The sequence below is a fragment of the Ceratosolen solmsi genome, unplaced genomic scaffold (assembly GCF_000503995.2).
Source record: "Ceratosolen solmsi marchali unplaced genomic scaffold, CerSol_1.0 scaffold27, whole genome shotgun sequence".
Classification (NCBI taxonomy): Eukaryota; Metazoa; Arthropoda; class Insecta; order Hymenoptera; family Agaonidae; genus Ceratosolen; species Ceratosolen solmsi.
The window spans coordinates 1,344,372-1,366,106 of record NW_011948426.1 but is presented as its reverse complement, the minus strand read 5'-3'; the positions used below and the strand labels follow the sequence as shown (position 1 = coordinate 1,366,106).

The following is a 21,735-nucleotide window of genomic DNA, read 5'->3' as shown; positions in this document are numbered from 1 at the left end:
TGTTCCTCCTCCTCCTCCTCCCCCTCCTCCTCTTCCTCCTCCTCCTCTTCCTCCTCCCCTGTAAGTAATTACCACATTTGAATTTCACCAAATAACTACTACTCGTTTCACATGGCTAAGCAATATCATTTTTAATACTTTGATTATAGGGTTAATAATATAGTTTAATACATTTTAACTACAGTTTCTGTATATAAAGCGTGAAAAACACTTGAACTTGAATCACGACAACAATTCAAATGTCTCTCTTTGCTACTATCATCAATGCTTGTATTTGTTTTTTCATTCTTATCTTACGTCTAATAAAATTTAAAAATGAAAAAATTAAAAAATTAAAAAATTAAAAAATGAAAAAATTGTAAAAAAGAACAGCATGAAAATGTGTCGTTAAAAATGTGTCGCATGCTCAGGGCCCTGAATCACAACCTTCATCCTCAGCATTTCATTTTCATTGCTCATTATTTGCAATTGCATTAAAAAATCTCCATTGCAAAACAGAAACCAAATTTGTCAATATAAATTAAAAGAAAAAAAAATTTAAAAAAAAAAGAAGAAAAAAAACCATAGCTACACCTTTACCGTAAACCGATAATAAAAACTGAAATATACCTAAAGTTATATTGCAACTTCGTAGTGTATAATAGCTGAATGAAATCACCTTCATTACTGCTCCTTGAGTTATTGTCTGCGTGAAAGGCGCTGTTGGGATCAACGATCTCGGCCTGCTGCACCTCTTCCTCTTCCTCTTCTTCCGAGACTTCGACTTCTTTCTCTTCTTCAATCTCCTCCACATCGCTACTGTCCTCCTCGCTTTCCTCGCTCTTATTCTTCTTACGACTTAAGGAATTGCCAAGAGCACGACGTCGAGCGCTCAACTCATCCTGTCTGTCGTTCATCTGGCGCTCATTGCTGCACTGCGACGTTACTACTAGAGGCATTATCTGGCTAAGTGCCGGGGGACCCTCGTCGTCCGAATAACTGGCAAGCACGGACTCGTGTTTCTTCTTGTCATAGCTCTCATCGTCCTCGGACTCGGACATGGCCTCGTACCTAGTCTTGTCGTCGGGACTCTCGACCTCCTCTTCGTCATCATCATCCCCGATGCTCATCGTCTCATTCTCTTCGACTTCAGGCTTCCCATCGTGCTGCTGCTGCTGCTGCTGCTGTTGCTGCTGCTGCTGCTGTTGCTGCTGTTGCTGCTGTTGCTGTACGCTATCCGAGTCTTTGCTATTACTGCTATCGTCATCGTCGCTATCATCATCGTCATCGCTGGAGCTGTTACTGTTACTACTGCTATTACTATCCGAGTCGTTGGACTTGTCGGAACTGCTGTCGGCGTTCTCAGAGTTCTCGTTATCCTCATTCTCCTCATCCTCGTCCTCCTCATCCACCTCATCCTCGGACTCGTACTCATTATCCTCGGGCTCGTCCTCGTCACCGATAAGACTTCCCTTCTCCTCGCCCTCGTCCTTCATAGGCTTATCGGGACCGTGGTCCTCGCTCTGCGCCCCGAGACAGACGCCAATGTGCTCCTTTAGTTTCTCGTCGTTCTCGAAGCTCCTGTTGCAGCGCTGGCACATGGAGTTGGCCGCGCAGTTAATGTGAATGCTCATGTGAAGGAGAAGCTTGCTTCTGGCGTTGTGATAGCGGCCACATATCTTGCAGGTAAAATTGTTGCCCGCGGTGGAGAGGATGGCAGGGTGAGCGCAGCGTAGATGCTCCGCGAGGTCCTCGTAGGTGGCGCAGAGCTTGAGGCAAACGCCGCAGGTGACTGCCGCCTCGGCCCTGTGGAATCTGATGAGATGCTGCCAGAGATGTTTCTTGGCGGGCCACTGCTTGCCGCAGACCTCGCAAGTGCACTCGGTGTTGGTCGACTCGTCGTAAACCTTACGCGAATCCTTCCTCGAATACTTGGACGACTTGGACGAGGAGTGACCGAGGGGCATGAGGCTCGGCACTGGCTTCTGACCCGACAGCTGCATGTTTATGTCCTCGAAGAGATTGAAGTCGGGGATGTTGAGATTCGTTTCGCAGAGGACCGGTTCGGGATCCTCGCGCTTCACCTGATTATTGTTCTTAAGGTGGGCCTCGAGGATCGACGTTGATCTGCGAGTGCACACACTTATGTGACCGAGGTACAGCGTCTTGGTGCAGAACTGCTTTTGGCAATTCTTGCACTCGTAGTTCTCGCGGTCGCGAGTCTTCTTTTTGGTCTTGGCAGCGGGCTCGAGTCGCATTTTCTTAAACATTCGCGTGGGGTCGGTGTTGTGGACATTGCGGTAGTGAGAAGAGAGAAGCTCGTGGTTGAGGAATATCTCTGGGCAGATCTCGCAGTCATAGGTGTCGCCGAGGGAGCGTCGCCTCTTGGAGTCGTTGGAGTTGCAGTTGTCCTCGTCAAAGGGCTCCATGTCAAAGTCCAGCTCTTCAGGCTCCTCCTTGACAACGACCTCGAGGGGTCCGAGGTCGTAGTCGTCCATTTTGCTGCCGGCCACCTCCAGCCTATACTGGAACGCGTCCAGCTGATCCTTCGGAATGTTATGTATGTGCTCGTAGTGATAGCGCAGGTCCTCGTCGGAGGTGAAAACAGCGAGACACTGTTTACAGGTGCGGAATACCTTGCCGTGGCACTTCTTCGTATGGTCGAATGCCTTCCATTTCGAGGCATACTGCTTACCGCACACCTGCAAGTACATTTACACTTTGTAATTTTGCATGTCCACCCAAGCCAACCTTTTAATTAATGCGGGTTTACTCAACTGCAATATTTAGTTTTTTACATTTAATAAGTTCAACGAAAGTACGAAATATGAACCATCGGAATTCGTGATCTGTTAACTTAATTTTTATTCGAGACGATTGGACTATTTTGATATCGTATATTCATAATATATTTTCAGAAATTTCACACAATAGCTCAAATTAAATATTGTGAATTTGATTAAGGAGTGTTACGAGCTTCATAATGCATCATTAATTAACGAATAATTTTAATTTCGTACTGTCAAGGAGATATTTATTATTTATTATGCATTATTGGTAATTGGCAAGGAAGACTTTAGACCCAAAACGAAAATGTTTATATCTTAATAAAACTTTCAATCGAGTTTATCTTTATTAAATTAAAATATCATTATTAAGTATCTTTCGCTTATAATACTAAATGATTGATTAATGTTAATATCGTTAGAATCAGTTATGATTATCGATTCTCTGATTTTTACCAAGAATCGATAAAATGAAAATAGTGATGCTAATTTGATGAATGTAATTAATTCCATAAATACGAATGCATAAATACGAATTATAAGCTAATACCAAGTCAGCATTTCATTATCCGAAGGCATTCGGTAAAATTCAATTATTCGTAAATAAACGAAGAGCTAAAGTTTTAATCGTGTTTTATGTGTTACACAATCAAATAAAGATTCGTGCCATTTGGTAGGATATACAAAAATATGAATTGTAGAGATCAAGTATCTTCGTGTTTATTACTCACAACGAATGGAAATAGGGCAGAAAGATGCTTATAATATTTCTCTCAAGGTCCTATAAATATTTCAATAATAATTCCGTGTCTATGCAATATTATTGCTTTTCTGGAATTCATTTCAAGTCTCGATATTTTACACTACAAAATATCCATTATTTGTTACAACATATTTATACGATAAATATTACGATATCATTGCAATACGCCATACATCTACATTTACTATTTTAATCGTTTCAATAGAATATAATCTTTATTGATATTTCAATTATAATCTTATAATTTTATTTATTAAAAATACGATCTATTTGGTTAAGTGCTTTTTTTTTTTTTTTTTTTAATTAAATAATATTAATAATCCATTTTTAATGCCATTAAAGTATTTTCTAAATAATTAAATAAAAATTATACTATTACAAGTAGACGAAGATACAAGCAATAAATGTATAGCTTCTCTATTATAAGATCATGAACTTTCATCGTTTCATTTCTCATATTTTCTATCCCATCACTGTAATTAATAATCAAACAGTTGAATCTTTTACAATCTACATAAATATAAATATACTCTTTAAATATTTATGTATTTCAAGTTTGCTACAATACGCTTAACATTTTTTTGTTTTTAACCTGATCAATAATGGCTATGCAACATCAACAAATCGCCCTTTTGTCATTAAAAAAAAAAAAAAAAAAACTTACCTGACAGGTATTCGGTTTCAGCAGTACGCTCTCATGGACATCCTCCACGTGTTTTTTCAGATCCTTGGGATCTTTCATAGGTATGAGACAAACGCCGCAGGATACGCCAATCTCGTTCCTATGCAAGCTCAGTATGTGCATTTTAAGCTTGAGCTTATTTTCCACGGTGTCACCGCAAAAGTCACAGACATTCGGACTGCCATGGTGCTTGTGATCCTTACGATGGGACTCCAGGTCCTCCTTAGTCCTAAAGAGCTTGCGACAGTTCTCAAGCTCGCACGTGAGGTCCGGATGGAGCATATGGTGCACGCGATTGTGCGTCATTATCCCCAGCTTGGACGTTATCGTCTCCTTGCACAAGTGGCACTCGTACGAGCTGTGATGGTTCTCGATGTGCTTCTGCAAGCTCGCGCGATCCTTGAATATACGCTCGCAGGCGCGGCAGCGCGTCAGCAGGGCCCCCGGATCCTTCCGGTAGTTTTGGCAACCTTTCATATGGCGACGCAGCAGGTACCTGTACATTTTTCTCATTCATTAATTCCGCTCTTTATTTTAATCGCGCGATTTTACTACGACTACGATTAAAGAAGTAAAAACTCGTAGGAAGCAACTGTTAATACTACGATTGAAATTTTCAAAAACGCGATCGATAAAAATTCAAATGATAATAAATGAATATGAGAACGGGTAAGCTGGATTACTCCTAAATACGTTAAATTCTGGATGATTTACACTTGGGTAATCGCAGCTCGAGCTTTAACTAGCTTAAATAATCATCAGACCATCGTCCAGCCTACCTCTTATGAAAGGATTTGTTGCATTTTTCGCAGAAGTGCAGCACATCGTCCTCGGCAGCGGCGGCTGCGGCTGCTGCGGCCGCAGCTGCATTATAGCTGCTACTCTTGTAGCTCATGGCGTCCCTTATTTCGCTTTTGAGCTCGGGCTCGTATCGGTGTATCTTGGCAATGTGAGCCGCGAGGTGATCCTTAGAGGCGCTGGTCTTGAGGCAGAAGCGACAGGTGACGTCCTCGTGGCCTTTATGCACGCGGTTCACGTGCTTCCAGAGATGTGAGGTGCGCCCGTAGCACTTGTTGCAAAGATCGCAAGGGAAGAGGCTGTGGGCCATGCGTCGATGGTTGCAGAGATCCTCCAGGCAGGGGAATTTGAGGTCGCCGCACATTTCGCAGCTAAGATCGATCGAGGCCGGCTCCACGGGCTGCGGAAGCCCGTTATCGAGTTGCAGCGGTACCGGTAGCCCTGAATTCTCGTAAGTGTCTAATTTGATTTTAAAAACGTGTTTGAATTAATAATTATTTCACTATTGACACCCTAGACTTCATTATCAATTATATTATTAAGTGCACGATTTGTTTATTGAAAACTATGGCTTGATATATTTTTCATAAAACAACATTTGATGATGATGATGATGATGATGATGATGATGATGATGATGATGATTATAACAACATCAATAACAAAAGTTATTTTTTATTAAAATTATTCGTTAAAATCTTCTTTCTTAGGAATTAAGTAAGCACGCAACGATTCAGTTTAAAAAATTGATTGAAGTATATTGGTAAATTTGGAATTTTGCATCTTTGAATATACTGTATTTATGGTAGTCGCAACGTTATAAAAGACTTAATTTGAATGTGGAATAATGTAAATCCAGTGTATAACACTTAAATTTATAAACAGCCTAATTCGTTGGCATTGCCGTTTTGTAAGAACGAAGACGTTTGAATTTGAAATTGACCTCAACAGATTTTCAATATGCATTGTAGACCTCGCGCTCGTGCTTTGCTTTATTACGTTAAATTATATTGTGATTATGTTACTTCTTAAAGTGCAAAACGGTGTAGTTGAAAAATCGTGGTCTTAAAATAAAATAAATACTGACCGGATATATCGTTCATCGACGCGTCATTGATAATGAGACTGCTGTTGGTCGCGGCCGGATTGTAGGCCTCTCCATCGAGACCGTGGATCTTCCTGTGCCTCGACATCTTGCTTTTGTTCGAGTAGGGCCTGCCGCAAATGTCGCAGCTGAAGTCACCGTTCGTAAGGGGCCAGTGTTTGATCTTGACGTGCTGGCTGAGCTGCAGCACGTCAGGGAAGACCTTGAGACAGACACCGCATATGAGGGGCACCGTGTCCGAGTGCACGCCCATCACGTGCTTCCAGTAGTCGACGCGACTGCCCCAGAGTTTGCCACATATTTCGCAGGTATTGGGCGAACTGCCCTGAAGCTGGTGATGCTGCGCGTGCTCGTTCCGTAGAGTCTTCGTCGCGAAGATCTTGGCGCAGTCGTCGCGCTCGCACTGTAAGCAGCGATAAACGTTTATAATAGAGAGCTCGTGGCTAGGGATTAACGAGGATAACGTTGGTGATAAGGTTTTGCTTTGACGTACTTTGATGGACGGCTCGTTGCTGTGCATGCTGCTGACGTGGAGCCAGCGCTCCCATTTGCTGGGGTGCGAGCTTCCGCAAAGCTCGCAAACGAAGAATAGGTGGTACTGGGCGCGATTGCCGGTACCGTTCTGTCCGGCAGCCGCACCGTTACCACCAAACTCACCCATCTGAATCATCTGCTCGGATTTGTGAGCATTTCGTTGATGACGTATGAGGTGGTCCTCGTTTGGGAATGATTTGTAGCAAATGTAACAGTCCACCTTTTCGCTCTCGTCGTCACAATCCATAATAAGATCATTTCCTTCGTTGCTGTTGACGTTCTCGTTGTAGTAATTGGTATTTAGTTGTACAAAGCTCGCGGGATCATATCCCGGATCCACATTGTGAATGGACACATGCGTTATGAGCTTTTTACGCGAGTCATGCTGTCTTCCACATATCGTGCAACTGTACCTGTAATAGCCATGCAAGGGAGTGCTCTATTATTATCGCTATTATATATGTTTATTGGCCTGGTCATTAAGACCTCGGTTAGAGCATCGTCAATTGTACATAATAATGCTGGCGTACCTTCTTTGTTCGGACATTAAGAGTTTCGAACCTCCATGATACATATTGACATGATTTAATAATTGTGCATTGTCGGAGCAAATCTTTAGACAAACTCCGCAGGCGAATGCCGCGTATTCTTTGTGAGTTGCTCGAATGTGCAGCCAAAGAGACGCTCGATCATTAAAGTCTCGCGTACATATTTCGCAGACAAAGACCGTCTCTATTTCGAGCATATTGTCGTTCCCATTTTCTGGCTCGTCATCGTCGTTCTCCATATTCTGCAAACAGCAGCGATTTTAAATATTTAGTGATTTTAAATAGATTAGAAATAGAGGAGAAAAAAAAACGAACGAAAAGAAAAGAAAAAATTAATTTTCATTAAAAATAAAAAACAAAACATAAGAGGTGAATTTTATTAAAAAATTAAAGGCAAAGGGAAAAAGCCGACTTCCTATGCAGCCTTAAATTAAATTAAATTAAATTGTAGTACAAACTCCTCGAAAACTGGTATAATTAATTTATGAAAATTAAACAATGGCTCTATTGTCACACGAGATTATTCTTCCACTCTTCATTACCGTAATAATAACAATCGTTAAGCGAGCTTATGAAATTTGAGTTATTCGAGGAAAAGTATCGAAATGCATATCCATAGAGTGGTAATAGAGTGAAGAACGAATAATATTCCTGAGTGGCGCTTTAAGAAAAGTATCATCCAAGCTCGATGTAGCGGCCTCGTGCTGCCCGTTCTCGTGAGAAAAGCAAAACTCCATGAAATTTAGTTGCCAACTGGAGTTAATCGGTTGATCACGGATACGATGACACGTTGACATAAGTATATGTAATAGAATATGTAATAGATCTTGTTTGCCGTGACGAGTGACGAGTAACGAGTCACGTTAACGACACTGATAATAATTTTCTAAAATATTTGCATTCTAATTGTCATTACTCATCCGAATACTCGGGGAATATTCGGATATCACGAAAACCGATCTTTTGCATCTTGCATAAACATAGGGACGATACACGTTGATAAAATTACGAATGAATATTAAAAGATTTTCATTCGTTTTAACGCAAATGCACTTTTCCCTGGGCATTGCCGATGAATTTGCCGCTCGACTACTCAATTTTCACTCTTAAACAGCTACTGCTTATCTTAATATAATAACTTACATCTGGTGAAAATGGCGATGTGGAATTTTCTTTGGTAATGTTTTGTTCCTCTTTTATCACGAGTGGCTGTGCATTTGGATCTAGCATTGACTTTTTCAAGCACTTATCACTCTCGATCAGTGGCGTCGGATCCACACCGTGGGAGGACAGTATATGCCTGCTCAATGACGACTTTAAGACAAAGTCTTTCTCGCACAAAATGCATATATAAGGCTTGTCGGCATCGTGAGTCTTCTCGTGTTGTCTCAGATCATCGGCAATCGCAAAGTTCAGGGGGCACACTTCGCAATACCATCTCTTTCCATCTGAATTACTCCCATCTGTAGATATATTATTATTTATTCTATATGCGTTTTCCATAATGAATTATCAAGCATATTAATCATTAAGCATATAAATTTTACGCTAAAATATTTTGAATATCGTATGCGTTAAATTAATAAATATTCATTTGTATGAGGATGCCTTTTAAAGTAAAGAAAAATTAATCGAAATGAAAGCCTCTCGATAAAATGTAAAATTTAAAAGATTGAATTGAGAAAGAATTGAGAAATAATAGAGACAATGCAATGTAAATGTCATAAAAAACGACAGCACACATTCCTCGAGATATTGAATTTTTATTTGTTAATAAGACCCTCGTCGTAAAGAACAACGCGCATCGTTTAGATAATATATTTGTAACATGACAAATAGCAAACATTTAAAAAAATACGGTTAAAGATATCATTAATACATTGACGACAAGGTGGATAGAAGACAATTATTAATACTATTAATTTAAAGTAACTCGAAAATTTTTAAGGATTATAAGAGTCATGATTTACCTTTATTGAACGCATTGGCTTGTTTTTTTGCTTTGCTCAACATTTTCTGCCTTTCCTCGTATTCCTTTTTTACGCTTTCACCCTTAATAAGAGCTTGCTTAAGAATAGTCAATTGAGGATTCTTTGCGAGCTTTGCTTCGGCACTTTTGTAATCTTTGTTCTCATAGTCTGAATCAATACTGGATAAATCTGAATTTGGCTCCAATGCATTTTTAAGTTTTGCTGCAATTAAAACAAAATACATATATTTCGTTTGCTGTACATATATATATCTTTTTTTTTTTTTTTAAATTCTAACTTATTGTAACTAAAGCAAGAAGATATGCTTCGTTTACAAATTTTAATTTAATTGTTTTGATTAGAGAAATGATTGAATAGATTGGATAAAATTCAGCGTATATCTAAGCATCGTGACTTTTATCAAATATTCTATCATTTTCAAAGCATTAGAAAGAAAATTCTATAAATAAGGTGAGAGAATAACTAGTGAGAATGCCATCAATAGAAAAATGTTCGTAAAAACGAAAAGACGTTGTTGTCATCGAAATTTGAAAAATTTCAATAATATTGAATACGAATAACCGATATTATCGCGATCGAGCTATTATTTCAATGCAAAACTACTGAATATCGTGTAACGATGAATGCAATTAATATACAAAAACAACGATAAAGTCATCTTCCTTGGGCAACGACGCGGATGAAATTTATTTAATTACGCGATTATTGCCAATGACATTAGTTTTTTTTAAATTTGTAATAATTATATATAATGTGAAGCTTTATCGTCGACATGTTTTCACGATCAATGAGCATTGCAAAGCGTAATTTCTATTTGAAAAAAAATAAATAAATAAATAAATAAATAAATAAAAAAACCATTAATATTAAACGTCGACGATACTTTTTTTTTTATTCGAGAATTGCCAAACATTCCCAATGCCTAGGCGCGACGAAAGAATTGCAAATTCGGCAAATTTCGTCGCCGAAGAAGCACTATATCTATTGCCTCCTCTAGTTACAATAATCGCTGCTCAATAATACAGAAAATAATATCATACTTACACCTCGTATATTTCTTACCGAAGTTCTGGGAGTTGGTGCTATTATTGGCCATTTCCCTGCGCTGCTGCTCGCCCAGGCAGACTCGGCTGTGCTTATTAAGGTCCGTGATGTTGGTGTACATCTTGGGGCAGGTTTTGCACTGGTGCCGCGAGTCCGGCTGAATATAAGGAACTGGCATTTCCGGGGGCGGGGGCAGACCCGCGTGTCGCGACTTTATGTGCTCCTCGAGGTTCGTGCGTGTCGAGTAGATGCGCGAGCAGTAGCCACAAGTCACCGCGGGATGGCCTCTGAAATAAATATACATACATGGGATTTCCATGGGACGCAACAGAAACGCAGATCCGTGGGATGCCGATCCAACTTCCACCATTATAAATAACACGAGCTGCTCATTCACGCCTCTCACACCCAAATTAAATCAATATGGGGTTATGTTTATTGCTTGTTCGTTCGTATCACAACACCAATATCGTTAAATCATCTCCCATTACTCCTCGAAATTATAAAGCGACCTACTAGCATTTCTATGCGATTGGGCAATTCTAGCTCCGTGTGTTGTTTACCCGTCGAATGCGCTCCACTACTACGCTAAAGATCCCGCACAGGGGGTTATAGAGTTAAAGAGAGGTGGGGGCCGCTCGCCCCCCGCGAGTTCCAAAATTAAAAGCCCCGCGCGTGATGACAAATCGAAAGTCAGCTAGATTTCAATGCGAGAGACGCGAAAGTTGGCATACTCCTCGTGTCCCGAGAAATCCGGACAAAGATCGTCCTCGCAGCGCGCGCTCTGCATTACCGACGAAGCCGGGAATGCGCGGCTGGCTGTCGCTCCCCCTTACCGATGCGTCGTCGACACGTGTCCCCAGCGATGCTTGGCCGTTGAGTAGGACTTGTTACATAGGTCGCACTGGTACGGCCTCTTGTAGGATGTGTGGTCGTCGGTGATGACCTTTTCGCCGATGACGTCGCCCGCGCCGACGTGAATCCGGGCGTGGAGCGACAGGTGGCCCTTCGAGCTGAAGGCCTTATTGCAAAGTGAGCAGACGTAGACCTCGTGCTGCTCGTTGCGATGCTGGAAGACGCCCGTGTCCTGCTGATGCCCGAGAACTTGGCCGCCCTGGGGCAGTACGTGCTCCTCCTCCGGTACCATTGCGCTCATCTCGAGGAAGTCGCTTGGATTTGTCTCCATGTCCATTTCGTACTCGTCCGACTTATGGTCGTCCTGGTCGTCCAGTCCTACTGAGAACAAAACGCTTGGTTGATCATGCTTTTTCCTCCTTCGACTTGGCCGACCGACGCCAACTGGGGTTGGCAATTTCATAGCAGTGGTTTAAGAGACCCGGGGATGATGAACTTTTGTACATTTTGCATCTCGTATCTCGTAAAGTGGAGTCTTAAGAACTTTATTTATTGGAAATATGATTTAAAAAAAAAAAAAAAAAAAAAAAAAAAAAAAAAAAAATAGCTCGTATATTTGGCTGCGTAAAACTCAAATAAGAAAATGCGCAAACATTGAACGTGATTGTGTAATGAAATTAAAATAGGGCTGATTAAAAATTATATGGAATAATAAAACTTAAATTGGGTATTAATTTATCAGCGAATTTTGGCCGAATTATCGTGTAATCGACAACTGTTAATTAATTCACTTGAATTATTGCCGAAAAAAAGTATGGTGCTCGGAATATTGCATAACCCATTAAGTATGTTAATATTTATTGGTCGTGCTGATATACAATATATCGCGTGCTTCCAAATTTCACGCTTTTTCCAAATTCGAACTTATCATTGATGTTTAATTATCGTAATTGAATTTATTGTAGGTGCTCCACACTAATAATGACATTGTTATATCACGTAAACGAACAATTAAAAGTACGTATTATCCAATTCGATAAATATGAAATTAAACTGAGGTGTCATGCCACCCTCTTAGTGTCATCATGTAATCTTGAAGAAAACCGTGCCACTAACTGGCGTGTCAAGCCAATAATTGGGAATATAAACGTTTGGTTGAAGGATAAAGAAATGAAGAGAGAAAAAAAGTGCCAGTAAACGAGCGCCTTAATCAATCGCTAAATATAGGTAAACGAAAAAATACAACTGCAAGGCAATAGTTAAAACGTTAACGGGTCGTAAAGCCATGATGAGGCACACTCACGTCCGTCACCCATGTCGTGCTCCTGGGTTAGATCATCCATATCGTGCTCGTGTTCCCCGTCAGAGAGAAGTCGCGGTGGGGTACCAAGGGCTGCATTAGGATTAACGACGGACGCCTCGGGGATGAGCATCGGCATATTCTCCTTATCCTTTAACAGCTCCATACGCAACTCGGAATACGGCTCAACATCGTCACCCTCCTGCTTGATGGCCGTCTTCGCCTGCAAAAATTATCATCTTCACCCTCCGACACTTCGCAGTTTATTCTTAATATTTTAAAAACTACTACCGTTGCCCCCACCGCGTTCCCCACCCCCTACCATCACCCATCTATTACTCTAATCCGCCCCTTATCATTCTTATCAATTACTCTATCCATCTATTTTTCCGTGCACGTGTGCCCGTGCGTAAACATCGTACCTACCTCTCTTTTTTTTTTCTTTTTCTCTTTTTTTTTTATTACACCAGGCTCGAATAAGCTTGACAAATTACTTTTTATCTGTCCATTTAAACGAATAATTATATACCAGCCACAATCACTTCATTAAATCTCAATTCTCGTAATAGATATTAAAATGGCGTTCGGCTCGATACTACTGCGGCAAATAAACCTGCGATCAATTATTTTAAGGTTCGGAATTCGCATGGTTTTCCTGTCATCGTCGCTCAAAACACAATCATGAGCTGAATATAGGTAAAGAAAGGGACGAAGATATCGATACGAATGAACAATTTTATCGCGAATAGATATTTCTAGAAGGACGGGAAATTATAAAATCGTATACGATACACGAAAACAAAAGGAATTTCAATAATCTTAACATTTTGCATTATTCTGGACTCTATGTGTGGTTAGGTATTCCTTCTTGAATTAATTTTATCAAATAAATACAGTGTTAATTTAATGAATTTATACGAAACTGTAACAAGACTTAAAGGAAACTTAAAGGAAAAAAAAGACAACAACAAAAAAAAAAAAAAAAAAAATTAATTGCAATAATAATAAAATTTCATAATCAAGAATAATGAAACAATTTATGATATTATATTTTCGAAACATATGAAGAGTCGTGCGACATTTTTATAATCGATAGACAGAAAACTAACGTTTCCAATGATTAAATTAATTGTTATCCGTATATACTGTATTTACAGAAAAACAAAAACATTATATAAATTTTGTATAAATATCAAAATATTGATATTACGTTATACTATGGACGATAACAATCGTAATTTAAAAAAAAAAAAAAATGCGTGAAAAATGTAATATAATTAATTATAAGTATTCAAATTGGAATAACAAGTTTTGTCGGAGCGGCAAATTATATAATACAGTTTTCAAGTACGATAATTATATTTATTTCTCATATGCTCGAATCAAAAACTGGTCCCATAATAATAATCGTTATTCAACCCAACCCATCCGATTCAATCCAATCATTTATTCAACTTTATGATATTTATATTTAATTGTTTTACGATCTCTTACACAGTCACTTTTTATGATAAATACAATGAAAAACAATAATAACAATAGAAAAAATAAAAATGTCTTCATGCGTCAATGGCTGAGTAGTCATTATTAAATACTCTATTTTGTCAAATGTAGTGTGTTCGCCATAAATTCGTACGATATGTCATATTAATTAGAGGTCGTTGATATTTTACATTGTGTAGGAAATTTGCAATATTTTCTTCACTAGAGAAATTCGAATGAAATTTTGTTTTCCTTTTCATAAGCATCAGCGAGCTGCAATGACATATTGATTTTTTTCTTTCTCTTTTTTTATTTTTATTATTTTTTTTTTAAAGCTTGGGCATAAAGTGAAATTGTCCAAAGGCGTAAATGTTAGTGAAACATGCGGGGTTTGTTTTTAACAAATATGATTTTTATAATGTTGATAACCGAATCGATAAACAAGACTGAAAATAATATATTGTGAAATGCATTTCATTATCAATCAATTGACATAACGTTTGTTCATTACTCATATTTATCATATAGCCAACTGACTTTGGGGAATAACAGTGTTTACTGGTTACCGAGCTACCGTAAAATTTCATATATACTTCTATCCATCGAGCTTTTTATATTCGACCATTATAATTACAAAACTAATTCCGTAGCTGACCTCTTCCGGTGGTAAGCATCTTTCCAGTAGAGCGACCGCATTGACGCAAGCCGTTCTAAAGTCATAGAAGTTCTCCAAATTGTACATGCATCTATAGCAAAGGCATTTCGGCAATCTGTCATCTTCAGCTATCTGTAAAAGAAAATGAAATTCACGCAAATAAATAACGTGGATAACAAAACATAAAAAATATATATGGTAGCACTGCGCGCGTGCTAGGCACCAAAACAAAAAAACAAAAAAAAAACAGGATTACTAACATTGTGGCCCAAAGAGCTCGAGTGTCACTTATATGACGTATATAAAAATTCACAGCGGCAGGCTGTTGAATTTATTTGCTTTTGTGATTTTGAGAAATCGAAAACCTCAACATTACATGCACACGCGCGCGCACGTACACAGTCACACAGCACAGCGCACCCTCATAATCGCAAAGATTACTTATTCGGCATACGTCTCCGGTAATACGAAATAATGGTAAAGGTGCACTTTAATCGGTAGACATAATTCTCGAAGCCAAACATGGTCGATCGTGCATTTTTTTTAAACAGTTCTCTTCAATTCTTAATTTGCCATAAAAAAAAAAAAAAAAAAAAAAAAAAAAATTCTTAAATGCGTCTGTCTCTACAAAGGTAACCGCGAAATTTTTATATTCTTCTCGTTTTTATAAATGTCTTGTTGTACCATAATTCGTCACACACACACACACACACACACACACACACACACACCTCCCGCCACGTACTCCACCGTCGTTCAAACTGCTTCAACAGGATACTAAACCAAAGATAAAATTGTTCGGCCTCCGTACGCGATAATAATTCTTTTTTTACTTCCGTTGGCCAATATTCGGGCCAAAAAGACTCTTGGCCCGATCCCACGCTAAAATTAATTTCTTCACTCTACGGGAGAAGATGCGTTTCGCATTTTGCGTATCGTACGTACGATTAGCATAATAAGCGTAGTCTAGTTTTCAGTCTATGCGGCCATGACGAGAAAAGTACCGAGTCAAGTATGGAGAGGAGTGCAGAAATTTCATAATTATGCTAACAATCGCACGATTGCGCACGTTAAACTCGTGCATCCCTCGAGCTGCGCAACAGAAACGACCATTTACAATTGTCGCTGCATTTAACGACAAGAGTATTTAATGAGTTTCTCATAATCATCGGCCTCGAATGGCAAACGATGTAGCCGCTCGAACATGACAAGTACATAGAAAATCTCACAAGGAGACCCCACGAGAATCTTGTGGAAATCATTGGTCTCGCTACACCCGCGACACACGTACGGCAATTAATTGCCAATGTTCTGAAAGTCTCGGATGGAGTGACTCGCGACTGGTAGTAGACACGTAGAATGGAACGCGGCCATAAATAAAGTAGCGATCACGTGCGCGCGCGTGCGATCGGTAGTACTACGCGCGAGGGATCTCGCGCCCATTGATCTAAGGAGAGCGACGGGGGCAACGACGGCGACGTCCAATCGGAGAAAGTAAACGCCTGCCCTCGGCGTATACCGTTTAACGAGGTGTGTGCATATGGGTCAAGGTGCGCGCGGCCATTGCATTTGTTCACGTACGCGCGAGGATGAGGACGAGCTTTTTACTTTCCTTTCGTAGTGTAGCTGTCGTGGCAGCTGCTCGCGACTCTTCCTCTTCCCTCGAATTCGTAATTATTGCCAACTGCCTTTGCGATCGCTAAGGTTTATGATGGAACTTGCGAGCTTTGTTCGACGGCGCGTTCACTCTTATTTATTTCCTTCGATATTGCCGGCGGACGTTCGTTCGACGGACCATATTATCCTCGGCGGAATGGGGACACAATTTCAAATGGGCTGGGTGCGCGAGTTCCCAATATCGAAGGACGCGATTTAAGGTCCTTTTTTTCTTTCTTCTTCTTTGTTTGTTTGTTTGTTTGTTTGTTTGTTTGTTTTTTTTTTTTTTTTATATTATTTAATGGTTTTTGTTCATAGTTTTTTTTTTAAGCTATAAGGGAGAAAAGAGGGAGACTGCTCGACTAGGTGCTTATTATCGACTTGCGAGTACCATTAATACGAGCCTGGCCAGCCAATCTCAGCCTTCGATGTTCAAAACTAATGACTATTGATTTATAAGATCTACAAAATATTATAAATAGTTCTATGGCTTCCGTATGAATAATCGATCGGCGCGCGCGGCGTTTATATAGCGCTGTAATTGTAACAAAGACGGTGTAGTTGTTAAACATAGACGTTAATTCGAAAAGTTAATCTTAAAAAAGTAGAGGCAAATTAATCGAAGATGTACAGGACCGACTCTCGTTCATTAAATTGTATTAGTAAGGCAGCTTTAGCCATGAATACAGCAAACTCGTATAATAAATATACTTCGGCTCTCGTAAGCCGAAAAACACTGTAATTTCGATTTACGACTAATCCAAGTTGCACAGTTATGCATCCGATAACCATTGACATTTCAGTAAAAAGCCATAAAATTTGACTTTTATCGCAATTGGTATACTATTATTGATTTTGAAAATCATTTGCCCTCGGACAATGCAAATACAATCGTCATAGCGGGCTCTTCTCGGCAAATTCCATTTTATTGTTCGGGACTTCCTAATAACCACCACCATAGATATAATCAATATCGTAAAGAAGGATTGCGGATGGCCTGCTTTCCAAGGCTATTATCCACTTCCTTATCGATTAAACTTATAGTCACCGTAAGCATGAAAAATAAAGTAAAAAATAATGGGAGTAATAATTTGTTATCTCGCTAAAATGCCAAGCTCTTGACGAGCCACGGACCAATAAATCCGCGGCAACGGTTACGCACGTACAAAATTGTCTAATCGTCCGTCCGCAGCAACAACTCAATTTCCAGCAGACTTACTTATCAGTCGGGAGAGTTGTTGAGTCGCGTTTACAAGCGCAGTTCTCGGAGTAAAGAGAAACGCGAGTATTGCGCGCCGTGATTAAAAAGAGTCCTAAAGTCGAATCCGCAGAGAGGCGACACGAGCGATAGAAGCGAGATCAGCGAGCCAGCGAGCCAGCGAGAGAGACAGACAGACAGACAGAGAGAGCGAGCGAGTGAGTGAGTGAGTGAGAGAGAGAGAGAGAGAGAGAGAGAGAGAGAGAGAGAGAAAACGAACGAAACACGAGGCACCCCGTGCTCTGCCACATCAGGGCGTCGCACGGACGGAAGAGTCCAAGCCGGCTGGAGCGCATTTTTGCCGCAGCGAGGCGTTCCTCCGGGCGTCGTCATCATCCCCGTTGCGTAAGCCCGAGTGAGCGGCGCCGGCTGCGGCCCCGGTCGCCAGGTGCGCCCAGAACCGGGTGCACGCCGAGGTGGAGGGGATCGCGGGGCGTATCGAGCGAGAGCTCGGGCCTCGGGTCGACCGGACAGCCTTCGCAGCACCGGAGCAGTTCCTTCCCTCCCCGGTCGCGTCACATCCCCCTTCTCTCTTCGCCCCCCCCCGCCGCCGCCGCACGCCTCCCTCGCGCCGCCCCTCGAGCGTGCGGACTCTGTCGACTCTTTTTATTTCCTGCGGCGGTTCGGCATTTTTCGGCAGCATCACCGCGGCTCCGAGGCGCTACACGAGATGCGCCTCGTGTTAACTCACCGAACCGACCAGCGCCCGGAATCCTCTCCCCCTTCTGTCGCATCCATATCCTCGCACATCCCCAGGCTCGCCAGCAAAATTTAAATGCTCTTTAAAAAAGTTAAAAAAAAAACTTTAAATTTAAAGTTAATTTAATCCGCGGCCGCTATTTTCGTGGTCTCGGCCTAACGTCGTCCACGAATCGAATAGCAACGGGAACGGCAACGGGAGATTCTTTATTCGAGGACGGCTCCTATTGTTACGAGGTCTAATTCACTTGGACGGAATGCGCGCGAGTCCAAAATTCGCGAAGCATCGGTAGCCCTCGGAGACGAGGTTCCGTATGTCAAGCGCCAGTGAAACTGGAACGCCGCGCGTGCGAGGGAGAGCGAGCGCCGACGACGACGAAGCTCTTTTTTCCTCGTAGGAAGGAGTGGAGCGGCGGGGTGGTGGGAGAGGGGGAGGGGGGCGATGCGAAGGCCCTCGGCTCGCCGCCTCTCCTCCGCGCCCGGGACAGCGAGAATTTCCTGTTCTTGTCGCGCGCTGCGCCGTGCCGTGCCGAGGCGAGTCGAGGTCAAGCGAATCGAGGAGTTGAGCAAGTCAGATAAACGCGAGTGGCCGTCGTCGCCGACGTCGTCGCCGTAAGCCGAGTCCGCCTCCTTCTCTCTCTCTCTGCTCTCGAAGCTTCAACCGTCGCTGCTGCGGTCGTTCTCTGACTTACCGGCACGCGCGCCAATCCTCCCCGAACATCATTCATTAATGATTGTAAATCCTCGATTGGCCATTTCCTTGATAAATGTCCCTTACAACCGGCAAGGCCGAGTCAACGAATCAAAGAACCATCTTGCCTCGGTAGTATTTCTGCTTTTACGCTCTTTCGACAGGGGATAATGAGCTTTCTGAAGCCTCTTACTAATATCGCTTTTTACTTGACGCTGGTAAAAAATGGGAATTTAACGCTGAATCGAGCTTTTATTAATCATAACATGCGTTGGTACGATATATTATGACATCCCATTGCGTAACTATTGTAAATCTGACATATAATAATCATCGGCGCATAAGTAATGCTAATTTAGGAGAACTAATTGTAGGTCAAGGAAGGACGAGGTGTTACAAATTACAAGTCGATGTATAAAATGATTAATTTGAGGCTACAAGACGACGACGTAACGCTTGTGCCATAATGAACGAATTCTTGATGTTGTGAACTTATCGTGTATTTGTAATTCAAAAATCACAATTAACTTCGTACCAACAAATATGGATACGAAACGTACACCTCGCGCTGGGCTGATGATAATTCAAAAAACCGCTAAGGAAGGTATTGAGGTACGAGTGAAAATACTAATCATGCCTTCTTTTTTTTTTATTACCATATTGGTGGCTAAATTACTATCACTTTTTCGATAGAATTATCAAATGTATTCATCCCTTAGGCGCCGATAAAAGAAAATACTTATAGAGAAACGGTGTCATTTTCTGAAGAAATATTCTGATATTTGATAGTTCGCCGCGTTAGACGTTGTGAAGTATTATGAAAAATTATACTGATTCATAAATATCCCAATACAATAGCATAAAGCCAGTCCCTTACCGTTCTTATAATAACAAATAACAAAAAACAAAAAACAAAAAACAAAAAATAAAAAAAATATTTCAATAGGATAGGCTTATCTAATTTCTTTTAATAATAAATAAATTACGTTTACTTCTTAGTGTTACGTGTCCTTTAAGGTCAAAAACATATGCACATGAATATATGTATATATAAAACAATTTCAAGCTATTTGTAATCTATATTATTACTATAGATTAAACAAAATGGACATGTGCTGTTATAAGCTCTTGGTAGTTTACTAAAATTAAATACACCAAGTGAAGGTTGATTTTCGTGATAATTACGTAACTGTAAGTTTGCAACAGTAACAACTTTCTTTCATTCTAGGACGTAATGAGCAAGATTGTAGACAAGGATAATAATGTATTATCGGACTTTATAACAATCCACTAAATGGTTAACCGATGATGGAAAAAAAAGAATTTCAATTTATGTCATTCTCGAATCGAAAAATAGTGAAAGAATAATTCACATATTATTCATAGCGTCATAATATTTTTCTACAAGACAACAAAAAATTTATGATGGAGATAAATTATAATTAGACTCGGTAAAATCACTGCTTCGATAAATATATTTAATTATTATTATTTGTACGTGCTAGCACACGCGCGCGCGCACTGATGCGCACTCCGCACGCACGCACGCACGCACGCACGCACGCACGCACGCACGCACGCACACAAGATTAAATAAACGTACCGATCCCTCGTATTCAAATTTGAGCGTTGAACTTTATAATTAATAATAAATAATAAAATAAATCTTAATAAGATAAAACTACTAAAAAATTGTTATCGGATTTGTAAATAATGTCTTAAATAAGATACTTTGAAAATTATATATAGCACGAACTAATTAAATATGCACATGCAAGTAAATTGTTAAAAGAAAAAAAGAAAGAACGAAAGAAAAAAAGGGAAAAAAGCCATAAACAATATTTAAGGCCCTAATAATGACGAAATTTGGCACGATCTACAATACCAATAGCAAACGAATCATTAAAAAAAAAAAAAAAAAAAAAACCCCTGTGCTTGCGATCCTAAAAACTGTTAATGCATATCGATTAAGAGTCCGTTAAAAATTGTTAAATTCGCCGATGTTGTAAGATCTCGACAAGCCCCCCCTCCCCATGTATAAACCGCTTATTTTTTTCTGAATACTTTCAAAAAATTCAGACCGTGTCGAGCATCGTTACGAAACGAGCATTCGCGCATTACGTTACCAAGCCTTCCGGTAACATAACTTAGCAAAAACAGTTTTGCGAATTAACTAAACAACCGTCAAAAAGGCAAGTGAAAAGAGAGAGAATCGAGAGAGAGAAAGAAAAGAGTAAGGTCGATAAAGTAGATCGCAGGCGAAGACTATGGAACGTTAGTGTGAAAACTGTGCAAAAAAGCAATTTGCGCGGCTACGAGAAAACTACACTGCACCTAAGACATTCGAGAATCTGCAAGTTAACCGAACGAATCGCGCTATCAGCGAGGCGTGCAAGCACGGCGCCGGGGAAAATGCCGAGAAGGACGATAAGGAAAGCTCGAGCTGAAAGGCCTGGGAACGCTAAAGACAGAGAGAATAAGAGAATGACCGTGGAAGGGGTACAGGGAGGGGCGGAGGGAGAGGGTAGACGAGGGAGAGAGCGAGTGCGATTGAGAGAGGGAGGGAAAAGACAGAGAAGCAAGCTCGGATCTCGGGCGGCATTCCATCCTCGGCGTCGCTCACGTCGTCATCGTCGTCGGTGTCGCTGCTGCTCTTATGCCACGAGGAGGCGGAGGTTTGTGAGAGTGAGAGAAACGTAGTGAGCGAGTAACGGTGGAGGCGCGGAGGGGCAAGGAGAGACGCAAAGAACAACGTCGCTCTCCTCCTCGCCACTTGGCTGCTTCTTCGGGCAACTACGTCGTCGACGTTGCTGCTGCTGTCGCTGTCGCTGTCGCTGTCGCTGTCGCTGTCGCTGTCGCCGTCGTCGTCGTCGTCGCCGCCACCGCCGCCGCCGCCGCCGTTCGTGCAC

At 40.9% G+C, this 21,735-nt stretch overlaps 1 protein-coding gene across 1 annotated transcript in view; it reads right to left on the bottom strand.

Annotated features, from left to right (window-relative positions):
* Positions 1–21,735, bottom strand: part of LOC105363301 (zinc finger protein Xfin) — a 36,749-nt gene that overhangs the window by 1,015 nt on the left and 13,999 nt on the right. Inside the window, exons 2-14 of the mRNA XM_011500969.1 lie at positions 14,523–14,654; positions 12,389–12,608; positions 11,067–11,466; positions 10,249–10,517; positions 9,166–9,387; positions 8,339–8,658; positions 7,178–7,437; positions 6,607–7,060; positions 6,096–6,516; positions 4,990–5,467; positions 4,193–4,706; positions 659–2,681; positions 42–58 (exon numbers count right to left, since the gene is read on the bottom strand). Coding sequence (XP_011499271.1) covers positions 42–58; positions 659–2,681; positions 4,193–4,706; positions 4,990–5,467; positions 6,096–6,516; positions 6,607–7,060; positions 7,178–7,437; positions 8,339–8,658; positions 9,166–9,387; positions 10,249–10,517; positions 11,067–11,466; positions 12,389–12,608; positions 14,523–14,654 — 5,730 coding nt within the window. The remainder of the gene's footprint in view (positions 1–41; positions 59–658; positions 2,682–4,192; positions 4,707–4,989; positions 5,468–6,095; positions 6,517–6,606; positions 7,061–7,177; positions 7,438–8,338; positions 8,659–9,165; positions 9,388–10,248; positions 10,518–11,066; positions 11,467–12,388; positions 12,609–14,522; positions 14,655–21,735) is intronic.